Source organism: Chiloscyllium punctatum, chromosome 48, assembly GCF_047496795.1.
Source record: "Chiloscyllium punctatum isolate Juve2018m chromosome 48, sChiPun1.3, whole genome shotgun sequence".
Lineage (NCBI taxonomy): Eukaryota > Metazoa > Chordata > Chondrichthyes > Orectolobiformes > Hemiscylliidae > Chiloscyllium > Chiloscyllium punctatum.
Window position 1 is genome coordinate 31,687,657 of NC_092786.1, and position 18,770 is coordinate 31,706,426.

The 18,770-nt window shown below is 45.0% G+C and overlaps 1 protein-coding gene across 1 annotated transcript in view; it reads left to right on the top strand.

Annotated features, from left to right (window-relative positions):
• LOC140468867 (multiple C2 and transmembrane domain-containing protein 2-like) overlaps window positions 1–18,770 on the top strand; it is a 487,492-nt gene that overhangs the window by 373,465 nt on the left and 95,257 nt on the right. Inside the window, exon 18 of the mRNA XM_072564927.1 lies at window positions 15,616–15,735. Within this exon, the coding sequence (XP_072421028.1) occupies window positions 15,616–15,735 (120 nt within the window). The remainder of the gene's footprint in view (window positions 1–15,615; window positions 15,736–18,770) is intronic.

An 18,770-nucleotide genomic window follows, 5' to 3' on the forward strand; every position in this document is an offset into this window, starting at 1 on the left:
ATCCACTCTGACCCTCCGAAGAGTAACCCACCCAGACCCATCCCCTTACCCTATTATCCTGCATTTACCCCTGACTAATGCACCTACACATCCGTAAATACTATCAGTAATTTAGCATGGCCAATTCACCTAACTTGCACATCTTTGGACTGTGGGAGGAAACTGGAGCACCTGGAGGAAACCCACGCAGACACAAGGAGAATGTGCAAACCCCAAACACAGTTGCCTGAGGCGGGAATCGAACCCAGGTCCCTGGTGCTGTGAGGCTAACCACTGAGCCCACCACGTTGCCCACAAAGCATCCTCCTGCAAAGCATGTCTTCACACATCTCTCCGTTAAATTTTGTTTTGTTTTTCATGCCCATTTCATTTGCTTTGCCGACAAGAATGTGAGCATCCTGACCAGTTCCCAAGAATAAAGACAAATTTGGAGAGGTTCCTTTTCGCTTTTCTGAGCTTTATTGGTAGCCTTCTATTTAAAAGCAAGGAATGGTGGTTTAAATCCATTTTTAAACAGGTTCACAGCCTTAACTCTTTAGTGCTCCATGTGACATTGTTCACCTTTATTTGTTTTTATGTTAGATTCACTGGGACCATTTCATTGTTAATATTGCTAAACCTGAAGGAATCAGATCTAGGTCAATTTTATATTCATCCCTGAATATTCTGCCCTCGGGCTACAATGGAGACAGCATTCTTTCCTGTAATTCATTCAGGTTACAGCACCTCAACAAACCTGAAACCTTAAAAATAGAACATGACCTGAAAAGCTCAGTTGCAAAGTCACCAGATCATGAACTAACCTTTGAATGCATTCCCTGGCCCTGTGTATACCTCTGGGCTATCAGCACTCCATCCTTTCGTCTATTGACGTTTCTCTTGATTTATTCCTGTTTCTTGCTGGTTAGCACCACATCTTTTGTCATCTAAATCTGTTTGTACTTCATTGCAATCTGTTTTAGCACTTACTTCTTTTACTTCAAGGACTATTTCAGAGTCCATCTCTAGAACACTTGCACTAAACAACCCAACCACCCTGTGGCCGAACACTTCAACTCCCCCCTCCCACCCCTCCTTGGCCTCCTCCGCCGCCAAACTGTAGCCATTGGACGCCTGGAGAAAGAATGTCTCATCTTCCGCCTTGGGACTCTCCAACTGCATTGGTTGATTTCACCAGTTTCCTCATTTCCCTTGCCCCCACCTTATCCCAGATCCAATTCTCTAACTCAACACCGCCCTCTTGAACTGTCCTACCTTTCCATCTTCCTTCCCACCTATCCGCTCAAACCTCCTCTCCAACCTATCATCATCACCCTCATCTACCTATTGCATTCCCAGCTGAACTTCCCCTCCCCCCAACCCACCCCCCTCCCATTTATGTCTCAGCCCCCTTGGGCCACCCCCTCATTCCTGATGAAGGGCTTTTGTCCGAAATGTCAATTCTCCTGCTCCTCAGATGCTATCTGACTGACTGTGCTTTTCCACTCTTTGACTCTGATCTCCAGCATCTGCAGTCCTCACTTTCTCCTATTCTTGCATTACTGGGGAACAAAAGAGAACAAAAGTACTTAGCATTGATGGAGCTTTGGGTTCAATTGGTCTTTTTTTGATGTGAATTACATTGAGCTGTTTTACCATCTCCAGTGAGTTGGAACGTAGCACCAGTAACCACCAAATGTTGGTTACACTCTATAAAAACGAATGTTCCATTTTGGTTTCCGTTCTACATGTCATTTGTTTGCCTCAGCCTGTTCAGCGTAACAGATTTACTCTGCAATGTGGCCACACTATAGTATTGGGAGGAATTCTGACTTAACCTGCCCACTGTGGGTTTGAATGTCTGACTTGCTTTGTGTCCTTTTCAATTTTATCCCATTGATGGTAACTGAACAATATTGGATGTAGCGAGTACCAGCATTCCACCTTCTGTGAATTTCCTGCACAGAGAATTAGGTTAAAGTTACACTTATTTGTGATGCTTATTGGAGTATCGGAAATGTGTGCCAGCTGAACTGTGCACAGCAAGATCCCACAAGCAATGATGCAATCATAACCAAAAGATCTGTTTTTAATTAAATGGTTGAGAGTCAAATCTCAGCTTTGGGCGGCACGGTGGCACAGTGGTCAGCACTGCTGCCTCACAGCGCCGGAGACCTGGGTTCAATTCCCGCCTCAGGCGACTGACTGTGTGGAGTTTGCACGTTCTCCCCGTGTCTGCGTGGGTTTCCTCCGGGTGCTCCGGTTTCCTCCCACAGTCCAAAGATGTGCAGGTCAGGTGAATTGGCCATGCTAAATTGCCCGTAGTGTTAGGTAAGGGGTAGATGTAGATGTAGGGGTATGGGTGGGTTACGCTTCGGCGGGGCGGTGTGGACTTGTTGGGCCGAAGGGCCTGTTTCCACACTGTAAGTAATCTAATCTAATCTAATCTAGTACAGCAGAGAAGACTCCAGTGCCTTTTATATGAAACACAAGCTCTCTTAACTGATTTGATTTAATTTATCATCACATGAATTTATTACAAATAAAGTGGAAGTGTTGTTTAGTGTCGCCACTCTCAGGCGCCATCTTAAAACGCAGAAAATAAACCAAAGCATAGATGATAAAGGCAGAAAAATAGAACAACAAAGTTTAACCTGTAGTCTGATTTTAATAACATGAGGTAATCTTTGGAACATCTCTTGCTTCTGGCTCAGCCCTGGGCCTGGATTTGGATTCCTCCACCCTGATGCCTCAAGTCCCTGCGGCTAAACTGTCTGCACTTCTGCGACTGTGAGTCACCGCTCTCCCGTGCCATCTTGTCTCCACCAACCCCACCATCACCACGAATTGATACTGGGCTGACCTCACCATTACAGCCTCTGCTGGTGCAGTCACAGAGTCCTGTGCTGGGAGCAAACTTACCGCATCGCCATCTCCACTGTCCTCACCGTCAGGCGTCTGGGCCTAGCTGCGAACCTGGAGCCTCAGCTCAGCCTGCGAGTCCGGACCGGGAGATTAAGCCTGGGACCTGCTTCTCGCTCCCTGGGAGACCTCATCCTGGCTTTGCTGCCACCAAACATCACCTCCGCCATCATTTACACAGCCTCCGCTCACTGGGCCTGCACTGCCATCTTCGTCCATCATTCCACCTTGGACCCTGTCTTGCCCATGCCTGCGAGGTCAGGTGTGTTTTGAGGTCCCACCTGTAAAGATACTCCTGCTGCAATGCTGCACTCCCTTAGTCCTGCACTGGACTGCCAGCCAGATTTAAATCTCTGGAGTGGGATCCGAACACTCAGCGCTGATTCAGAGGGAATGCAGCCCACTGGGCCACTAACCAGCTGGTATTCAACAGTACCTACCTTTTTTAAAAATTGTTCATTGGGTCCACTGATCATTTACATTTACTTGCCCTGCCAATACCTAGTCCATTGATATAAGGCAGCATCAGTGAAGAGTCATCTATGTTGCTATGGATCTGTCGTCCAAATGTGGGCAGGGTTCAGTAAGGATTGTAGTTTTCTTTCCTAAAGCCATTCAGGACCTTGCTGAGACCATGTCTAGTGTGTACTGTGTGAAATAACTCCACGAGAGCTGATATCCCTCAGCAGGTCACCCTTTATTTAAACGTGTGTCGTACCTGACAGTGACCCAGCTAGCTCAGAGCCGGCTCCTATGGTGAGCAGAACCCTGACATTCCTATTTTTTATTTTTCTTCTGATACTTTTTAAAATCTTTTTATCCCCGTGTTACCGCCTCACTGCAGTATTGCTTATTTTTTCCCCAGCACCCATGTTGTGTGTGTGCAGGTGTGAGGCACCGTGAAAGACATGAGGTGCACAAATCTTTATTTAATTTCCACCACCAGGAAGAAAGGAAACACCCGAGTGGCCAGTGACAGGCCGTGTCCTTCACATCAAAGGGCAATGCTGTGTGATCAAACAGTGAAGGGGAGGGCAGGGATTAAATCAAAATAGAGTTGGAGGGGGAAATAATACACTCCACTGTCTGCAGTGCCCACCTCTCCCTGAACAACTCCAGGGTGGACACCGCGTACTCCTTCTCCAGAGACACCCGGACTCTAACGTAACCGCGGAAGAGGGGCAGGCAGTCAGCCCTAACGACCCCCGACATTCCTTTTATATCTGTCAGCCAGGACTCCTTGACTGGACCAGATTAATGGCCCCAATCTGGGAATTTATATTGTATGAATACCACCTGGCTGACCTTACAGTCATAGAGTCATAGAGATGTACAGCATGGAAACAGACCCTTTGGTCCATCCCGTCCATACCGACCGGATATCCCAACCCAATCTTGTCCCACTTGCCAGCACACAGCCCATATCTCTCCAAACCCTTCCTATTCATATACCCATCCAAATGCCTCTTAAATGTTGCAATTGTACCAGCCTCTACCACATCCTCTGGCACCTCATTCCATACAAGTACCACCCTCTGCATGAAAACGTTGCCCCTTAGGTCTCTTTTATATCTTTCCCCTCTCACCCTAAACCTATGCCTTCTAGTTCTGGACTCCTTGACCCCAGGGAAAAGACTGACTATTTATCCTATCCATGCCCCTCATAGTTTTGTAAACCTCTATAAGGTCACCCCTCAGCCTCCGACGCTCCAGGGAAAACAGTCCTAGCCTGTTCAGCTTCTCCCTGTAGCTCAGGTCCTCCAACCCTGGCAACATCCTTGTAAATCTTTTCAAATTTCACAACATCTTTCTGATAGGAAGGAGACCAGAATTGCAAGCAATTCTGTGGCCGAAACAATGTCCTGTACAGCTGCAACATGACCTCTCAACTCCTGTACTCAATACTCTGACCAATAAAGGGAAGCATACCAAATGCCTTCTTCACTATCCTATCTACCTGCAACTCCACTTTCAAGGAGCTATGAACCTGCACCCTAAGGTCTCTTTGTTCAGCAACACTCTCTAGGACCTTACCATTAAGTGTATAAGTCCTGCTAAGATTTGCTTTCCCAAAATGCAGCACCTCACATTTATCTGAATTAAACTCCATCTGCCACTTCTCAGCCCCTTGGCCCATCTGGTCCAGATCCTGTTGTAATCTGAGATAACCCCCTTCGCTGACCTTGTTTCAATTAGGACTGTGTGTATGGTTTGGTCTCCTTATTTTAAAACAAATATGATTTCTTTGGAAGCAGTTCGGAAAAGGTTCATCTGACTCATTCTTGGGATGAACGGCTAACCTCAAAAAGAGGTTGAACACATTGGGCCTGTACTCATTGGAGTTTAAAAGAGTACGATAAGAGTCAAAGGGAACGCAGTAGGTGAGAGACTGGGAGGATGTTTCCACTTATGAGAAAATATTGGGAGAATATTTAAAAATCTGAAGTCTCACTTTTAAGATGGAAATGCGAGACTCTTTTCATTTGAGGGTTGTTAATCGAAGGAATTATCTTCCCCAGAAGCTAGTGTTTATAGAGGTTTATAAAATCATGGAGTGTGGATAGGGTGAATACCCAAGGTCTTTTTCCCCAGGGCCAGTGAATCCAAAACTCAAGGGTATAGGTTCAATGTGAGAGGGGAAAGATTTAAAAGGACCTGAGTGGTAACCTTTTCACGCAAAGAGTGGTGCATGTATGGACTGAGCTGCCAGAGGAAGTGGTGGAGGCTGGTACAATTACAACATTTAAAAGGCATCTAGATGGGTATATCATAGATCTAGAGGGATATGGGCCAAATGTCGGAGAATGAGACTAGATTAATCCATATCTGGTCGATGTGGATGAGTTGGACTGAAGTGTCTGTTTCCGTGCTGTACATCTCTTGACTCTAGTGGATGTTGAGTTCATGCAATTTGTGTTGGGTTGGAAAGATTTTTGATAGACATGGAAGTCAAGAACTATGGGTTAAAAATCGCACAACACCAGGTTATAGTCCAGCAGGTTTAATTGGAAGCACTAGCTTTCGGAGCACTGCTCCTTTATCAGGTGGTTGTGGAGTAACGCATATTTCATAACCATCTGATGAAGGAGCAGTGCTCCGGAAGCGAGTGCTCCCAATTAAACCAGTTGGACTATAACCTGGTGTTGTGTGATTTTTAACTTTGTCCACCCCAGTCCAACACCTGCACCTCCGTATCAAGCATTACGGGGAGCAGGCAGTAAATTGGGGTTAAAGCCATGACAAAATCAACAATCATCTAATTGAATGGTGAAGCAGGCTTGACGGGCTGAATGGCCCAGTATACCTTATTTTCCTAAACACGATAAGTAAACTGGACAGACTTTCCTCGTACTCAGTTTTGTAGGTACCATCACTGAGGACATTTTTAAAATCTTTTTTTAAAATTAATTGCATTTAAATTTTGGGCAGCACGGTGGCATAGTGGTTAGCACTGCTGCCTCACAGCGCCGGAGACCCGGGTTCAGTTCCCGCCTCAGGCGACTGACTGTGTGGAGTTTGCGCGTTCTCCCCGTGTCTGCGTGGGTTTCCTCCAGGTGCTCCGGTTTCCTCCCACAGTCCAAAAATGTGCAGGTCAGGTGAATTGGCCATGCTAAATTGCCCGTAGTGTTAGGTAAGGGGTAGATCTAGATGTAGATGTAGGGGTATGGGTGGGTTACGCTTCGGCAGGGCGGTGTGGACTTGTTGGGCCGAAGGGCCTGTTTCCACACTGTAAGTAATCTAATCTAATCTAATCTAATCTCCAGCATCTCCCATGATGGGATTTAAACGTATATCTGCACAGAATTAGCCTGATCCTCTGGATTACTAGTCAAATGACGTGACCAATGTGCCAGCATTTCCCCCTTTAATCTGTTCACACATGTGGATGTGAGATTCGAACAGGACTGATTGGTTATTTGATGCACAGGAGCAGTTACACCCAATCAGCTACCATGCACTGCAGAGTACTAAGTGAATCACAGACGATGGATGGTGACTTGACTGAGCTCTCCAAGAGCACAAAAACCCAGTGCTCAAGTGAGTCACTGATCTGAGCCTGGGAAAATGTTTGGACAAAGAGTAATCAAGCTGCAAAAATAGGAAAACCAGAGAAAAAAGACCGAACAAACACTTTGATCCGGATAAGAGCAGGGAGAGTGGAGCAAATTGATTAGATTACTTAGTGTGGAAACAGGCCCTTCGGCCCAACAAGTCCACACCAACCCTCCAAAGAGCAACCCACCCAGACCCATTCCCCTACATTTACCCCTTCACCTAACACTATGGGCAATTTAGCATGTCCAGTTCACCTAACCTGCATGTTTTTGGACTGTGGGAGGAAACCAGAGAACCCGGAGGAAACCCATGCAGACACAGGGAGAGTTTGCAAACTCCACACAGTTGCCTGATGCGGGAACTGAACCCGGGTCTCTGGCACTGTGAGGCAGCAGTACTAACCACTGTGCCACCATGCCGCTCATTGGAAGCCCTTCTCAGGAGATAGCACAAGAAATAATGGGCTGAGTGATCTCTTTTTGCACTGCATTATTCCACAAAAGATACAGCACCAAGTATGCCTTTGTCAATTATTTCTTTTTTTATTTAAATGTAGTTTACAATAATATATATAGATGCATTCCCTGCGCCTGCCCTAGTTTACTACAATGTGCTCCTTTTTTTTAAATTGGTTAGTTTTTCAAGCTGTATGACTTCAGCTTTCTAAATGTATTCTCAGTGACTTAGAAAGCATTTGCATTTTATTTGGCCTGCACTGGGTATGTTAAATTATTCCCCTGGCGGAAGGTTATTGGATTTTTACACTTTATTTTAAGGCGATTATTTTTGCATGAGCTTACAGTACGATAGTTACACTTAATAAGTGTTTTTATTACTGAGCCTTTAGCCATAATATATGGGCCATTTGCTGCTCTAAACAAGGTATTACTTACATCTTTTCTATCTGCAAGTGTGACCCATGAATAGTTTCATAAAATAATTACTAGATCTGCTGTGCACTTTAAAACATTTTGAGGAAGGGCAAGTTTCAAAACCAGGGAAAAAATGCAGATACCAGATGTGTGTTTAAGCTGGTGAATATTTAATTTTTATTGGAGAATGAAATATGAAACCTAATTTTACAGGGTTTTTTCTCTCTCTGTTCTGCTGTTAGAAATCTTAGCAGTTCAGAAAAAAAAGAATGAGATTCAGATGAATTGATTTCTGTTGCTTTGCTCAGTCAGTTGAGCCAATATGTGAGAACTGAAATTTAAAAAAAATCATTTTAAACACGTATAAAAGCCGAAAGAACCGAGGCTGCTGTAAATCAGAAACAAAAACAGAAATTGCTAGAAAAACTCAGTAAGTTCAGCAGCAACTGTGGAGAAAAATCAGAATTAACCCTTCAGGTCCAGTGACACTTCCTCAGAACTTTGAGTTAAATGGAAGGGTCACTGGACCCGAATGGTTAACTCTGATTTCTCTCCATAGATGGTGCCGGACCTGCTGAGCTTTTCCAGCATTTTCTGTTCTTATGTTAAAGCTGGTATCACCTCGGGTTTGTTTGCAAATGAAATAGAGTAACTTCTCATTGTCTCTGTGCCCAGATTTTAAAGCGGGACAGAGTGGAAAATGAAAATCCTGCTTCTATTTCCACGCCATCCTCGCCGTTCCCAGGCATTGTGTTCCTGTTTCCATTCATTCCCGGATGTTGCATCATCCTAAGTTGGCCTGAGGTAGCGGTGAGCTGACTACAATTCAGTGGTTTGCTCGGCCATTTCGGAGAGGCTGTTAAGAATTAACCACATTGCTGCGTGTCTGGAGTTACTTGTAGGTCAGACCAGACAGATTTTGTTCCCAAAGGCACTGATCATTCTTGAATGTTTTCCTGCTGTGGCCACATTTTAACACTGGGAAATTGCTGTGCTCCCAGATTGAGTGGGGGTGAGGGATGGGGAGCAGGGTTAGGTTTGCTGCAGCAAAGAGTCAGAGCTGCTGGTGGTTCCAGAGCTGGGATTGATGGAGCTGTGAGGGGACGATACCAGGTTGTGAAAATTGGGAAGTACCATCAAGGAACTGGGAGAACAGCAATGGGCCATTTCTTTCCCCAACAATTTTGCAGGATCTATCGGAGGCTGTATCGGGATTTTTGCAGCCCTTTCCCTTAAGGCACGCATGGGAGAACGGGAACACAGTTGTCATGGGGTCTCAGAGCCAAACCCAGCCCTGACCCCAGTTCATTCTGGAAAACAATCTACCAGAGTGGTTCCAGGAATGAGAAACCTCCCTTATGAGAATAGCTTGAAGATGTTGGGACTCGTCTCTGTGGAGAGAAGAAGCAGATTGAGAGAGGTTTCCAAAATCATGAGCAGGCTGCTTAGAATATCTAAGGAAAAATGGCTGTTACTTGTAGAAGGGGTAGATTTACAGTGAAGTGCAAATGAATTAAGGGTGATGTGAAAAAAAATGTTTTCACACAGTGAGGACAAAGTCAAAAATCACACGACACCGGGTTATAGTCCCGGTTTATTTGAAACTGCAAGCTTTTGGAGCAGTGCTCCTTCCTCAGGTGGTTGGTAAGAGACAATACATTGGATCCAGAGTTTATAAGTAAAAGATTAAAGGGTCATACAATTTTATGCGACTGTACTGAACAAACCTAAATGGCTATTAAGTCTTTAATCCATGAGAATGAAGGTGCAGTTTTGATTGATGAATATGTAAATCCCTGCCTCAAGATAACTTCAGGTTTTATCAGAATAAGGTAACACCTTAGATCAGACAATGTATTTTACATGTGAGGCCATGTTTCAGGTCTGTTTGTATCTCATCCTGGAGTGGTTTTATTTTCAAAATGACGAGTTAGGGATGGAATGCAGTGCTTGGAAATCTGCTGGAGGTAGGTTCAAGAGGGCAAATGGATTTTCATTTCGGTATGAATGGTGCGCAGTGATATGGGGAAAGGTTGGGGGTTAGCAGTAACCAATAGAACCGGAGTTGGCACAGTGGGCTGAATGGCCTCCTTCTGCACTTTAATGATTCTCTGACTGACTTTGAGGAACCTCCTAAAGGAAATTAGTGCCTTTTTTTTAACAACAGTTTCATGATCCTTATTAATCACTTAACTCCAGAATAATTAATTAATTTGTTTAATTTACATTCCTCTAGCTGCTTTGATGAGATGTGAACTGAAAACCTCAGACTATTAGTCTGGACCTCTCGCCTGGCTTGGTAACACTGCTGTTTGGCATACTGGCTTTGGATAAGGCTCCTGTTGAAGGCTGGCAGGAGTCTACTTCAGCCACTGAAGTTCTGGACTGATAACCTCAGCACTGCCATGACCTAATTTCAAGATGTCTCTCTCTGTTTGCTGCTTAGCAACAGCAACCTAGCACAAGGAGTTGACTGATCAGAAGAGGCAAAATTAAATTTCGAAACTCTGCCTTTGCCCAGAGAAGGAATAAAAAAGTTTAAAATCAAACAGTAATACTTGGAAATGAAGGTACTGGTCGTACTGGTCTTCCATACAAGGCAAATCTGACCAGTATGTCCCATTCGCTTGTTTTACTGGTTTATCCTCATGGGTTGTAGACCACCAAAATAAGCAGAGCTTTTGTTCCACCCACGACAAGGAGTCTGTAAAGCTCTACCATCTGGTAATCACCCCAAATGTAGAGGACATCTGGCCTGCTCCTTGCACCAAAGACTTTATAACCAATGAAGTCATTTTGAAGAGAGGACACAGTTGTACTGGGGGCACATCATGCTCCACAAACACAAATCATGACCAGATCATCTGCTTCTGGTTAAGGGATAAGTATTGACCAAAAGTCGGGATGATGCTATTTATGAAAACAAAGTTGTGGAATTTTTTACATTCACCTGAGAGAGCAAATGGGGCCTCAGTTTAGTGCCTCATCCAAATGATTGAAAACACAGCAAACCGCAGCATGTTTTATTGCAGTTTTGTAAACCTCTACAAATAGTATTTGCTGCTGGAAGCATTTTATTCTTTGAAGGTGAACTGTTGGAGCTAATAGTACACAGCTATTTCATTTGGCCTTGATAGCGATGCTAAGTTTCATTATTTTAGTTTGGAATGAATACCTTTTGTGATTCTCCTGCCATTTGCTGCACCTACAATGAGCTGGCAGATGGATGGAATGTATTGGAATACAGATAAGTCCAGACTGCAGGAAGTTGCGTTCACTTTTATCATATCAACGCTCAACTTATCAGGTGAAAAGAGAGGCATGTTGTCGAAGTGTTTTGTTTTACCATCAGCCATGATCCTATTGAGTGGCAGAGAAGGCTTGAGAGGCCAAGTAGTCTGGTCCTGTTCCTATTTCCTCTGGACCAAATGCAAGAATGCCAAATTTCATACACGTAACAACGATTTACGCTGCAGGATATAAAGATGCTGGTTTGTTGGCAAGGCTTTGGCTAGTAAACAACAAACTGCTGAATTCAACTGGATTGAATCATATCTTACAGCAATCCACTGCATTTATCTTTGACAGAGCTGCCAAATTGGGTTCTCTCCATTGCTCCAAAATGCGCACTTTTTTCAAAAAATTACATTAAGAACCACTTCAAGTCATAATTCTTTGAGATTTTGGTCACCCTGCTGTAAGAAAGTTGTTATTAAATTGGAGAGGGTGCAGAAAAGATTTACAAGGATGTTACTGGGACTGGAGGGTTTGAGCTACAGGGAGAGGCTGGGACCTTTCTCTCTGGAGCATGGAAGTTTCAGGGTGATCTTCGAAAGGTTTACAAAACCATGAGGGGTATGGGTAAGGTGAATAGTAAAGACCTTTTTCTCAGGATACGGGAGTTCAAAACTAGAGGACTTAGTTTTAAGATAAGAGGGAAAGGTTTAAAAGGGAGCTGGGGGTCAGCTTTTTCACACAGAAGGTGGTGTGTACCTGGTATGAGCCGCCAGAGGAAATGGTGGATGCAGGTACAGTTACAACATTTAAAAGACATTTGGACAGGTACATGAATAAGAAAGGTTGAGAGGGATATGGACTGAATGTAGGCCAATGGGAAACTAGATTAATTTGGATCTCCCATGATCAGCATGGACAAGTTGGAGTGAAGAGTCTGTTTCCGTGTTGTATGACTCTGACTCAATTTGAGAATGCTCAAAGTTATTCTTCAAGTTTCCAGAGAAGAGAACAGTGTTTTTACAACTTGAACTGTTGCCATGTGTGTTGTAATAAGAGTTCCTGCAGGGATATCCGCTAAGCAATTGCAGGATATTTTCACAGTTCAGATGACAACACATGGTAAAAACAATGACTGCAGATGCTGGAAACCAGATTCTGGATTAGTGGTGCTGGAAGAGCACAGCAGTTCAGGCAGCATCCAAGTAGCTTCGAAATCGACGTTTCGGGCAAAAGCCCTTCATCAGGGGCTTTTGCCCGAAACGTCGATTTCGAAGCTACTTGGATGCTGCCTGAACTGCTGTGCTCTTCCAGCACCACTAATCCAGAAGATGACAACACATGTCCAAGTCAAAATTGTCTGTACTTTGCACTGAAATGTGGCGGTAATAAGCATTCTCATGATGCCTCTGCTGCTGCCCTTCGTGGTGATAGAGGCTGGAATAGTGAAAAGCCTTGCAAGTGATAGCAACAACTGGCATTCATACAGCACCTTTAATCTAGTACAGCGACTCAAGGCTCCTCACAGCATTGTAATACTGAACGACACGAGATAGTTGGACAAGTGACCAAAGGCTCGGTCAAAGCAATTGGTTTTACAAACTGGCTTAAGGAAGGCGAGAGACAGAGAGGTTTGAAGAGGAAATTCAAGAGCTTAGCACATAGAAGGCTGAAAGCAAGAAGAAAGTGAGGACTGCAGATGTGGGGATCAGAGCTGAAAATGTGTTGCTGGAAAAGCGCAGCAGGTCAGGCAGCATCCAAGGAGCAGGAGAATAGACGTTTCGGGCATGAGCCCTTCTTCAGGAATGGGGAAAGTACGCCAAGCAGGCAAAGATAAAAGGTAGGGAGGAGGGACTTGGGGGAGGGGGCGTTGGAAATGCGATAGGTGGAAGGAGGTTAAGGTGAGGGAGTCGAAGGAGGGTGTCAGTGAAAGGGTACAGGTTGGTACGGCAGGAAAGGAAGAAGTGGAGGGCTTTGAGTCCTTCATGATGGGGGATGGAGGTGTACAGGGACTGGATGTCCATGGTGAAGATAAGGCGTTGGGGACCAGGGAAGCGAAAATCATGGAGGAGGTGGAGGGCGTAGGTGTTGTCCCGAATGTAGGTGGGGAGTTCTTGGACTAAGGGGGACAGGACCGTGTCAAGGTGTGCAGAGATGAGTTCGGTGGGGCAGGAGCAGGCTGAGACAATGGGTCGGCCGGGGCAGTCAGGTTTGTGGATTTTGGGCAGGAGGTAGAAATGGGTGGTGTGGGGTTGTGGGACTATGCGGTCGGAGGCGGGACAATGAGTCGGCCAGGGCATCAGGTTTGTGGATTTTGGGCAGGAGGTGACAATGGGCCGGCCGGGGCAGTCAGGTTTGCGGATTTTGACAGGAGGTGACAATGGGCCGGCCGGGGAAGCAAGAAGGCCAATGGTGGAAATTACCACTAGCCATCAGGGAAGTTTTAAGGGTGATTCATAATGCATTGATTTTATTTCTGAGGTTAGATTAGAATGGATGGCTTTGAGGTATGTAGGGAAGAGGTCCAGGGAATACTGGAAAGGGTGATGGCATTTATCCTAGGATCCTCTGGGAAGCTAGGGAGGAGATAGCGGAGCCATTGGCCTTGATTTTTATGTCGTCGTTGTCTACAGGAATAGTGCCAGAGGACTGGAGGATAGCGAATGTGGTCCCCTTGTTCAAGAAGGGGAGTAGGGACAGCCCTAGTAACTATAGGCCAGTGAGTCTCACTTCTGTTGGGGGCAAAGTCTTAGAGAGAATTGTAAGGGATAGGATTTATGAACATCTAGATAGGAATAATGTGATCAAGGATAGTCAGCATGATTTTGTGAAGGGCAGGTCGTGCCTCACAAACCTTAGTGAATTCTTTGAGAAGGTGACCAAGGAAGTGGACGAGGGTAAAGCAGGAGATGTGGTGGATATGGATCTTAGCAAGGCGTTCGATAAGGTACCCCATGGTAGGCTACTGCAAAAATTACGGAGGTATGGCATTGAGGGTGCATTAGAGATTTGGATTAGGAATTGGCTGGCAGGAAGGAGACAGAGGGTAGTAGTTGATGGTAAAGGTTCATCTTGGAGTGCAGTTACTAGCAGTGTTCCACAAGGATCTGTTTTGGGACCATTGCTGTTTGTCATTTTTATAAATGACCTGGAGGAGGGGCTTGAAGGCTGGGTGAGCAAGCTTGCGGATGATACGAAAGTCAGTGGACAGCGAAGAAGGATGTGGTAGGTTACAGCGGGATATAGATAAGTTGCAGAGCTGGGCAGAAAGGTGGCAAATGGAGTTCAATGTAGCTAAGTGTGAAGTTATTCACTTTGGTAGGAGTAACAAGAAGATGGATTACTGGGCTAATGGTAGGCTACTTGGTAGTGTGGATGAGCAGAGGGATCTTGGTGTCCATGTACACAGATCTCTGAAAGTTGCCACCCAGGTAAATAGTGCTGTGAAGAAGGCATATGGTGTACTGGGCTTTATTGGTAGAGGAATTGAGTTCCAGAGTCCTGAGGTCATGTTGCAGTTGTATAAGACTCTGGTGCAGCCTCATCTGGAGTATTGTGTGCAGTTTTGGTCGCCATACTATAGGAAGGATGTGGAGGCACTGGAACGGGTGCAGAGGAGGTTTACCAGGATGTTGCCTGGCATGGTAGGAAGATCGTATGAGGAAAGGCTGAGGCACTTGGGGCTGTTCTCATTGGAGAAAAGAAGGTTTAGGGGCGATTTGATAGAGGTGTACAAGATGATTAGGGGTTTAGATAGGGTTGACAGTGAGAACCTTTTTCCGCGTATGGAGTCAGCTGTTACTAGGGGACACAGCTTTAAATTAAGGGGAGGTTGGTATAGGACAGATGTTAGGGGTAGATTCTTTACTCAGCGGGTTGTGAGTTCATGGAATGCCCTGCCAGTATCAGTGGTGGATTCTCCCTCTTTATGGTCATTCAAGCAGGCATTGGATAAAAATATGGAGGTTATTGGGCTAGTGTAGGTTAGGTAGGCTTCGGTCGGCGCAACATCGAGGGCCGAAGGGCCTGTACTGCGCTGTATTTTTCTATGTTCTATGTTACTTGAATCTGAAGTTACTGTAATATCACTTGCCTTCTATAAATTTGAGTGGAATATAATTCGTGATTTATTGTCCCTCAAAACACGTTACGTCACTGTACTCACCAAATAATGGAGTTCTGAACGTAACAGGCTCTGACTTCTACTCAGAAAGCCCCATCAGCAAATGTCACAGCTTTTGAATAATCACAGTCATTTCTGTGTCAACACTTGTTGGAATCTCCCACTTAATTTAACGAAGAGTGATATTCTAGGGTACAAGACTACTTTCATTTGCGATCTGTTTATTACATACAGAACAACATCCTGCACTTACTTTGAGGCTGCTGTCCTGAAGAGAACTTTCAAAAGATGTCAATCTGACGATGTCCTTTTTTAAAATCTGACCTCCTTTTTCCCAGATATCCAGGATAGTTTTCATTCTTTTCCCCATTAGCTTTCCTTTTGAGTGTTAATGCAGTTTTTCTTTCTTTTTTTTCTCTTTCTTTTCAGTTGTATTTGGTGATCGTCTGGACATTTGAGATCTACATGATCCCACTCGCCTTTTTGTTGCTTTTTGCCTGGAACTACATTCAGAAAGCCAGAGGGAAAGTGGTCAGCCAGCACTACATGGTGAGTTTTGACAGGACTCTTCTTTTCCAGTGCTTTTTCAAGATAACGAATAATATCCCCGATCATAACCAAAGGCAAAAGTCTCCCTCTGTTAAAATGGCACATATAACACAAGAGTTGCAATTATATAATGGCTTGTATGACTATCCCGGTCATCCCAAACTGTGTTACGGCTACCTCAAAAGTATTTTTGAAGTGTAGTCGTTGTTATGCAAAACTTAGCAGTCACTTTGCGCATTACAAACACCCAGAAGGGCTCCTGATTAGGTACCCAGTTTGTGTAACGATGACTGGGGGATACCTGTTGACCAGGGCACCAGGAACAATTACCCTGCTGTTTTTCTTCCATGAGCTCTTTTGCATCCACAAGAGAAGGCAAATGGGGCCTTGGGTTTAGCATTCAATCCAAAACACTGTATCTCCAACTCTGCAGCACCCCCTCAGTACTGCATGGGAACATCAGCCTTGCTTTTGGACTCAGAGCCGTGAACTGGGTCTTGAACCTGAAACCTCGTGGCTCAGAGGTGAGAGTGCAACTTATAGAGCCACCACTGACACTTAATCATAGCAGCAAGTAAAGGATTAGATTCCTTACAGTGTGGAAACAGACCCTTCAGCCCAACAAGTCCACACCAACCCTCCTAAGAGTAACACACCCAGACCCATTTGAATGATGCACCTCACACAATGGGCAATTTAGCATGGCCAATTCATCTGACCTGCACACCTTTGAACTGTGGGGGGATACGCACACAGACGCGGGGAGAACATGCAAAATCCACACAGATAGTCACCCGAGGCTGGAATGAACCTGGGTCCCTGGTACTGTGAGCGACTGTGCCACTAAAAGATGCTTGTAGACATAATGATCCTGGCCCAGATAGCCCAGTAGCTGTGACAGTCTAGACTGGAGTCATGCTTCAGATGCAGTTGATTAATGGAGGAATTGCCTGGAGGATTAAAAATTGGAACCCTTTGAAAAAACTCCCTCAAAGTTGGAACTTCTGGAGGGGCTTTCACTCCTAGGAAATGGTAAAGGATTAAAAACCCAAGTGGCACCCTATCCCTCTCCTTCACCCAACTGGCATACTACCCCCATCACAAACCTGGCATCCTGAACTCATCACTCACCTGGCACTCTACCCCATCCCCCAACTGGCACCCTGACCCCATCACCCACCTAAAGCCGTATCCTGTCACCCACTTGGCAGCCTCACTCCCCCGATTACCTCTGACATCCTACCTCCTTCACCCAGCTGGTACTCAACCCAAAAACGGAAAGTCTGGAGAAACTCAACTGGAGAAACTCAGCAGGTCTGGCAGACCCTGTGAAGAGCGGGAAACAGAGTGAATGATTCGACAACAGTGACCTTTTGTCAGCAAAGCACTCTACGCTAATCACTGACCTGGGCAGCCTACCGAGCTCATCCACCTGACCTCCTACATCCCTTCAGCTAGCTGGCATTGTACCCCCTACCCTACCACCTACCACCCTCGCTCCACATTTACCTTGCATACCTATCCTTTCAGAGGAACTTTCAAAGTGGTTGCTGGACATTTAAATAATTGCTCTACATTTTCTGGGCCACTATGTATTTTAAATCATTGGAGGACTCCTCTTGTTCACTGGATTCACAGCTAGATCAGAGTTGGCCTTTGTTGTGATATAAAATTTGTTGATCTCTTGAGATTTATTTGGAATTAAGTATCCATCTTGATCTCTGTTTGAAATTCCTGTGGTCTGAGTACTATATCTGAAGCAGATCAGTGAAGCCAATAATAGGCATTGATGCCAGTACTCTGAGGATTTAAGCAAATTCTCCCAAGAGTTATAGTAGGCAATTACAAAACCCACCTGAAAGCTCGGTGTCTTGGTTATCTGAGTTTTACACTGGGAGGTTGTTTGTTCCTCTGCTTTCTCTGTCTTTTACTCCTCACGCCATTTTTAGGGGGTGCAATGGGCTAGTGGCATTATGGCAGAAAGTGAAAATTGAATTCAACAAAAAAAATCTAGAATTAAAGAGTATAATAGGGATCATGAATCCATTACCGATAGATGGGTTTTCCAATGTTCACTAATGTCCTTGAGACAAGGAAACTGCCACCCTTACTCGGTCTGGCCTACATGTGACCCCTGACTGACAGCAATGTGGTTGATCCTTAACTACCCTCTGGGCAACCAGGGATGGCAATAAATGCTGCCTAGCCAGCGATGCTCTCATCCAATGCATAATTTTTAAAAAGTGCTGAACATCTGCGTTTTGTCCAAAGTCCTTCTCAGTTTGTTGGCCACAAAGTGGCATGGATATAACCTGACCATAGCAAGGTCATTTTGCCCTCCTGTTACATTATATCACAGTAAAAGGCCATAAGCTACAGTCACACTGCTCTTAATTGCACTGTGCTCCTCTGAGCTGATCAGTCTGCTGCTCGCTTGGCCGGGAAGGTAGCAGGAAGCAAATGGACTCTTTGCAGTACAGTTGGAGCAGTTACGAAAGACGTTTCTGGTCCTTCTGTGCCAGGTTTGTCGTGGAGCTCAACCCAAAGCGAACCTGATAATGTCTTTCTTGACATGTTCAACTTGATGAGTTTGAGGAGGAAAAAGACACACACACATCTTCGGTGGCAATAATGCCATAACCATACTGTATCTTTTCAAACATGTCAGTGCCTGCGGTCATGTATTTGAAAGGAAGTTTGATAGGTGGGTGATGGGAAATAGTCTGTCAAACATTCCTCCAGCATGAGTGCCGCTTTTAAGTCTGTTTTTGCAGCAGTGTTGGTTTCTATAACACGTTGTTCAAGTGATCTCCCCGACCTTGACTCTCTGTCCTACGGTTCTTACAGAGCGTTAAATCACAGCCCTGGAGCCAAGGACAGAGGTCAGCCATGTGACTGCACAAAACAATATGTGTTACTGGAACCCATCACTGCATCAAACTCTTAATAACCTCGTAACCAGAGGGAGTGGACATTCTTGACAGGATTGTTTTAGTGGGGGAGGCAAAAGATTTGGCAAGGTGCCCAAGTTGCTT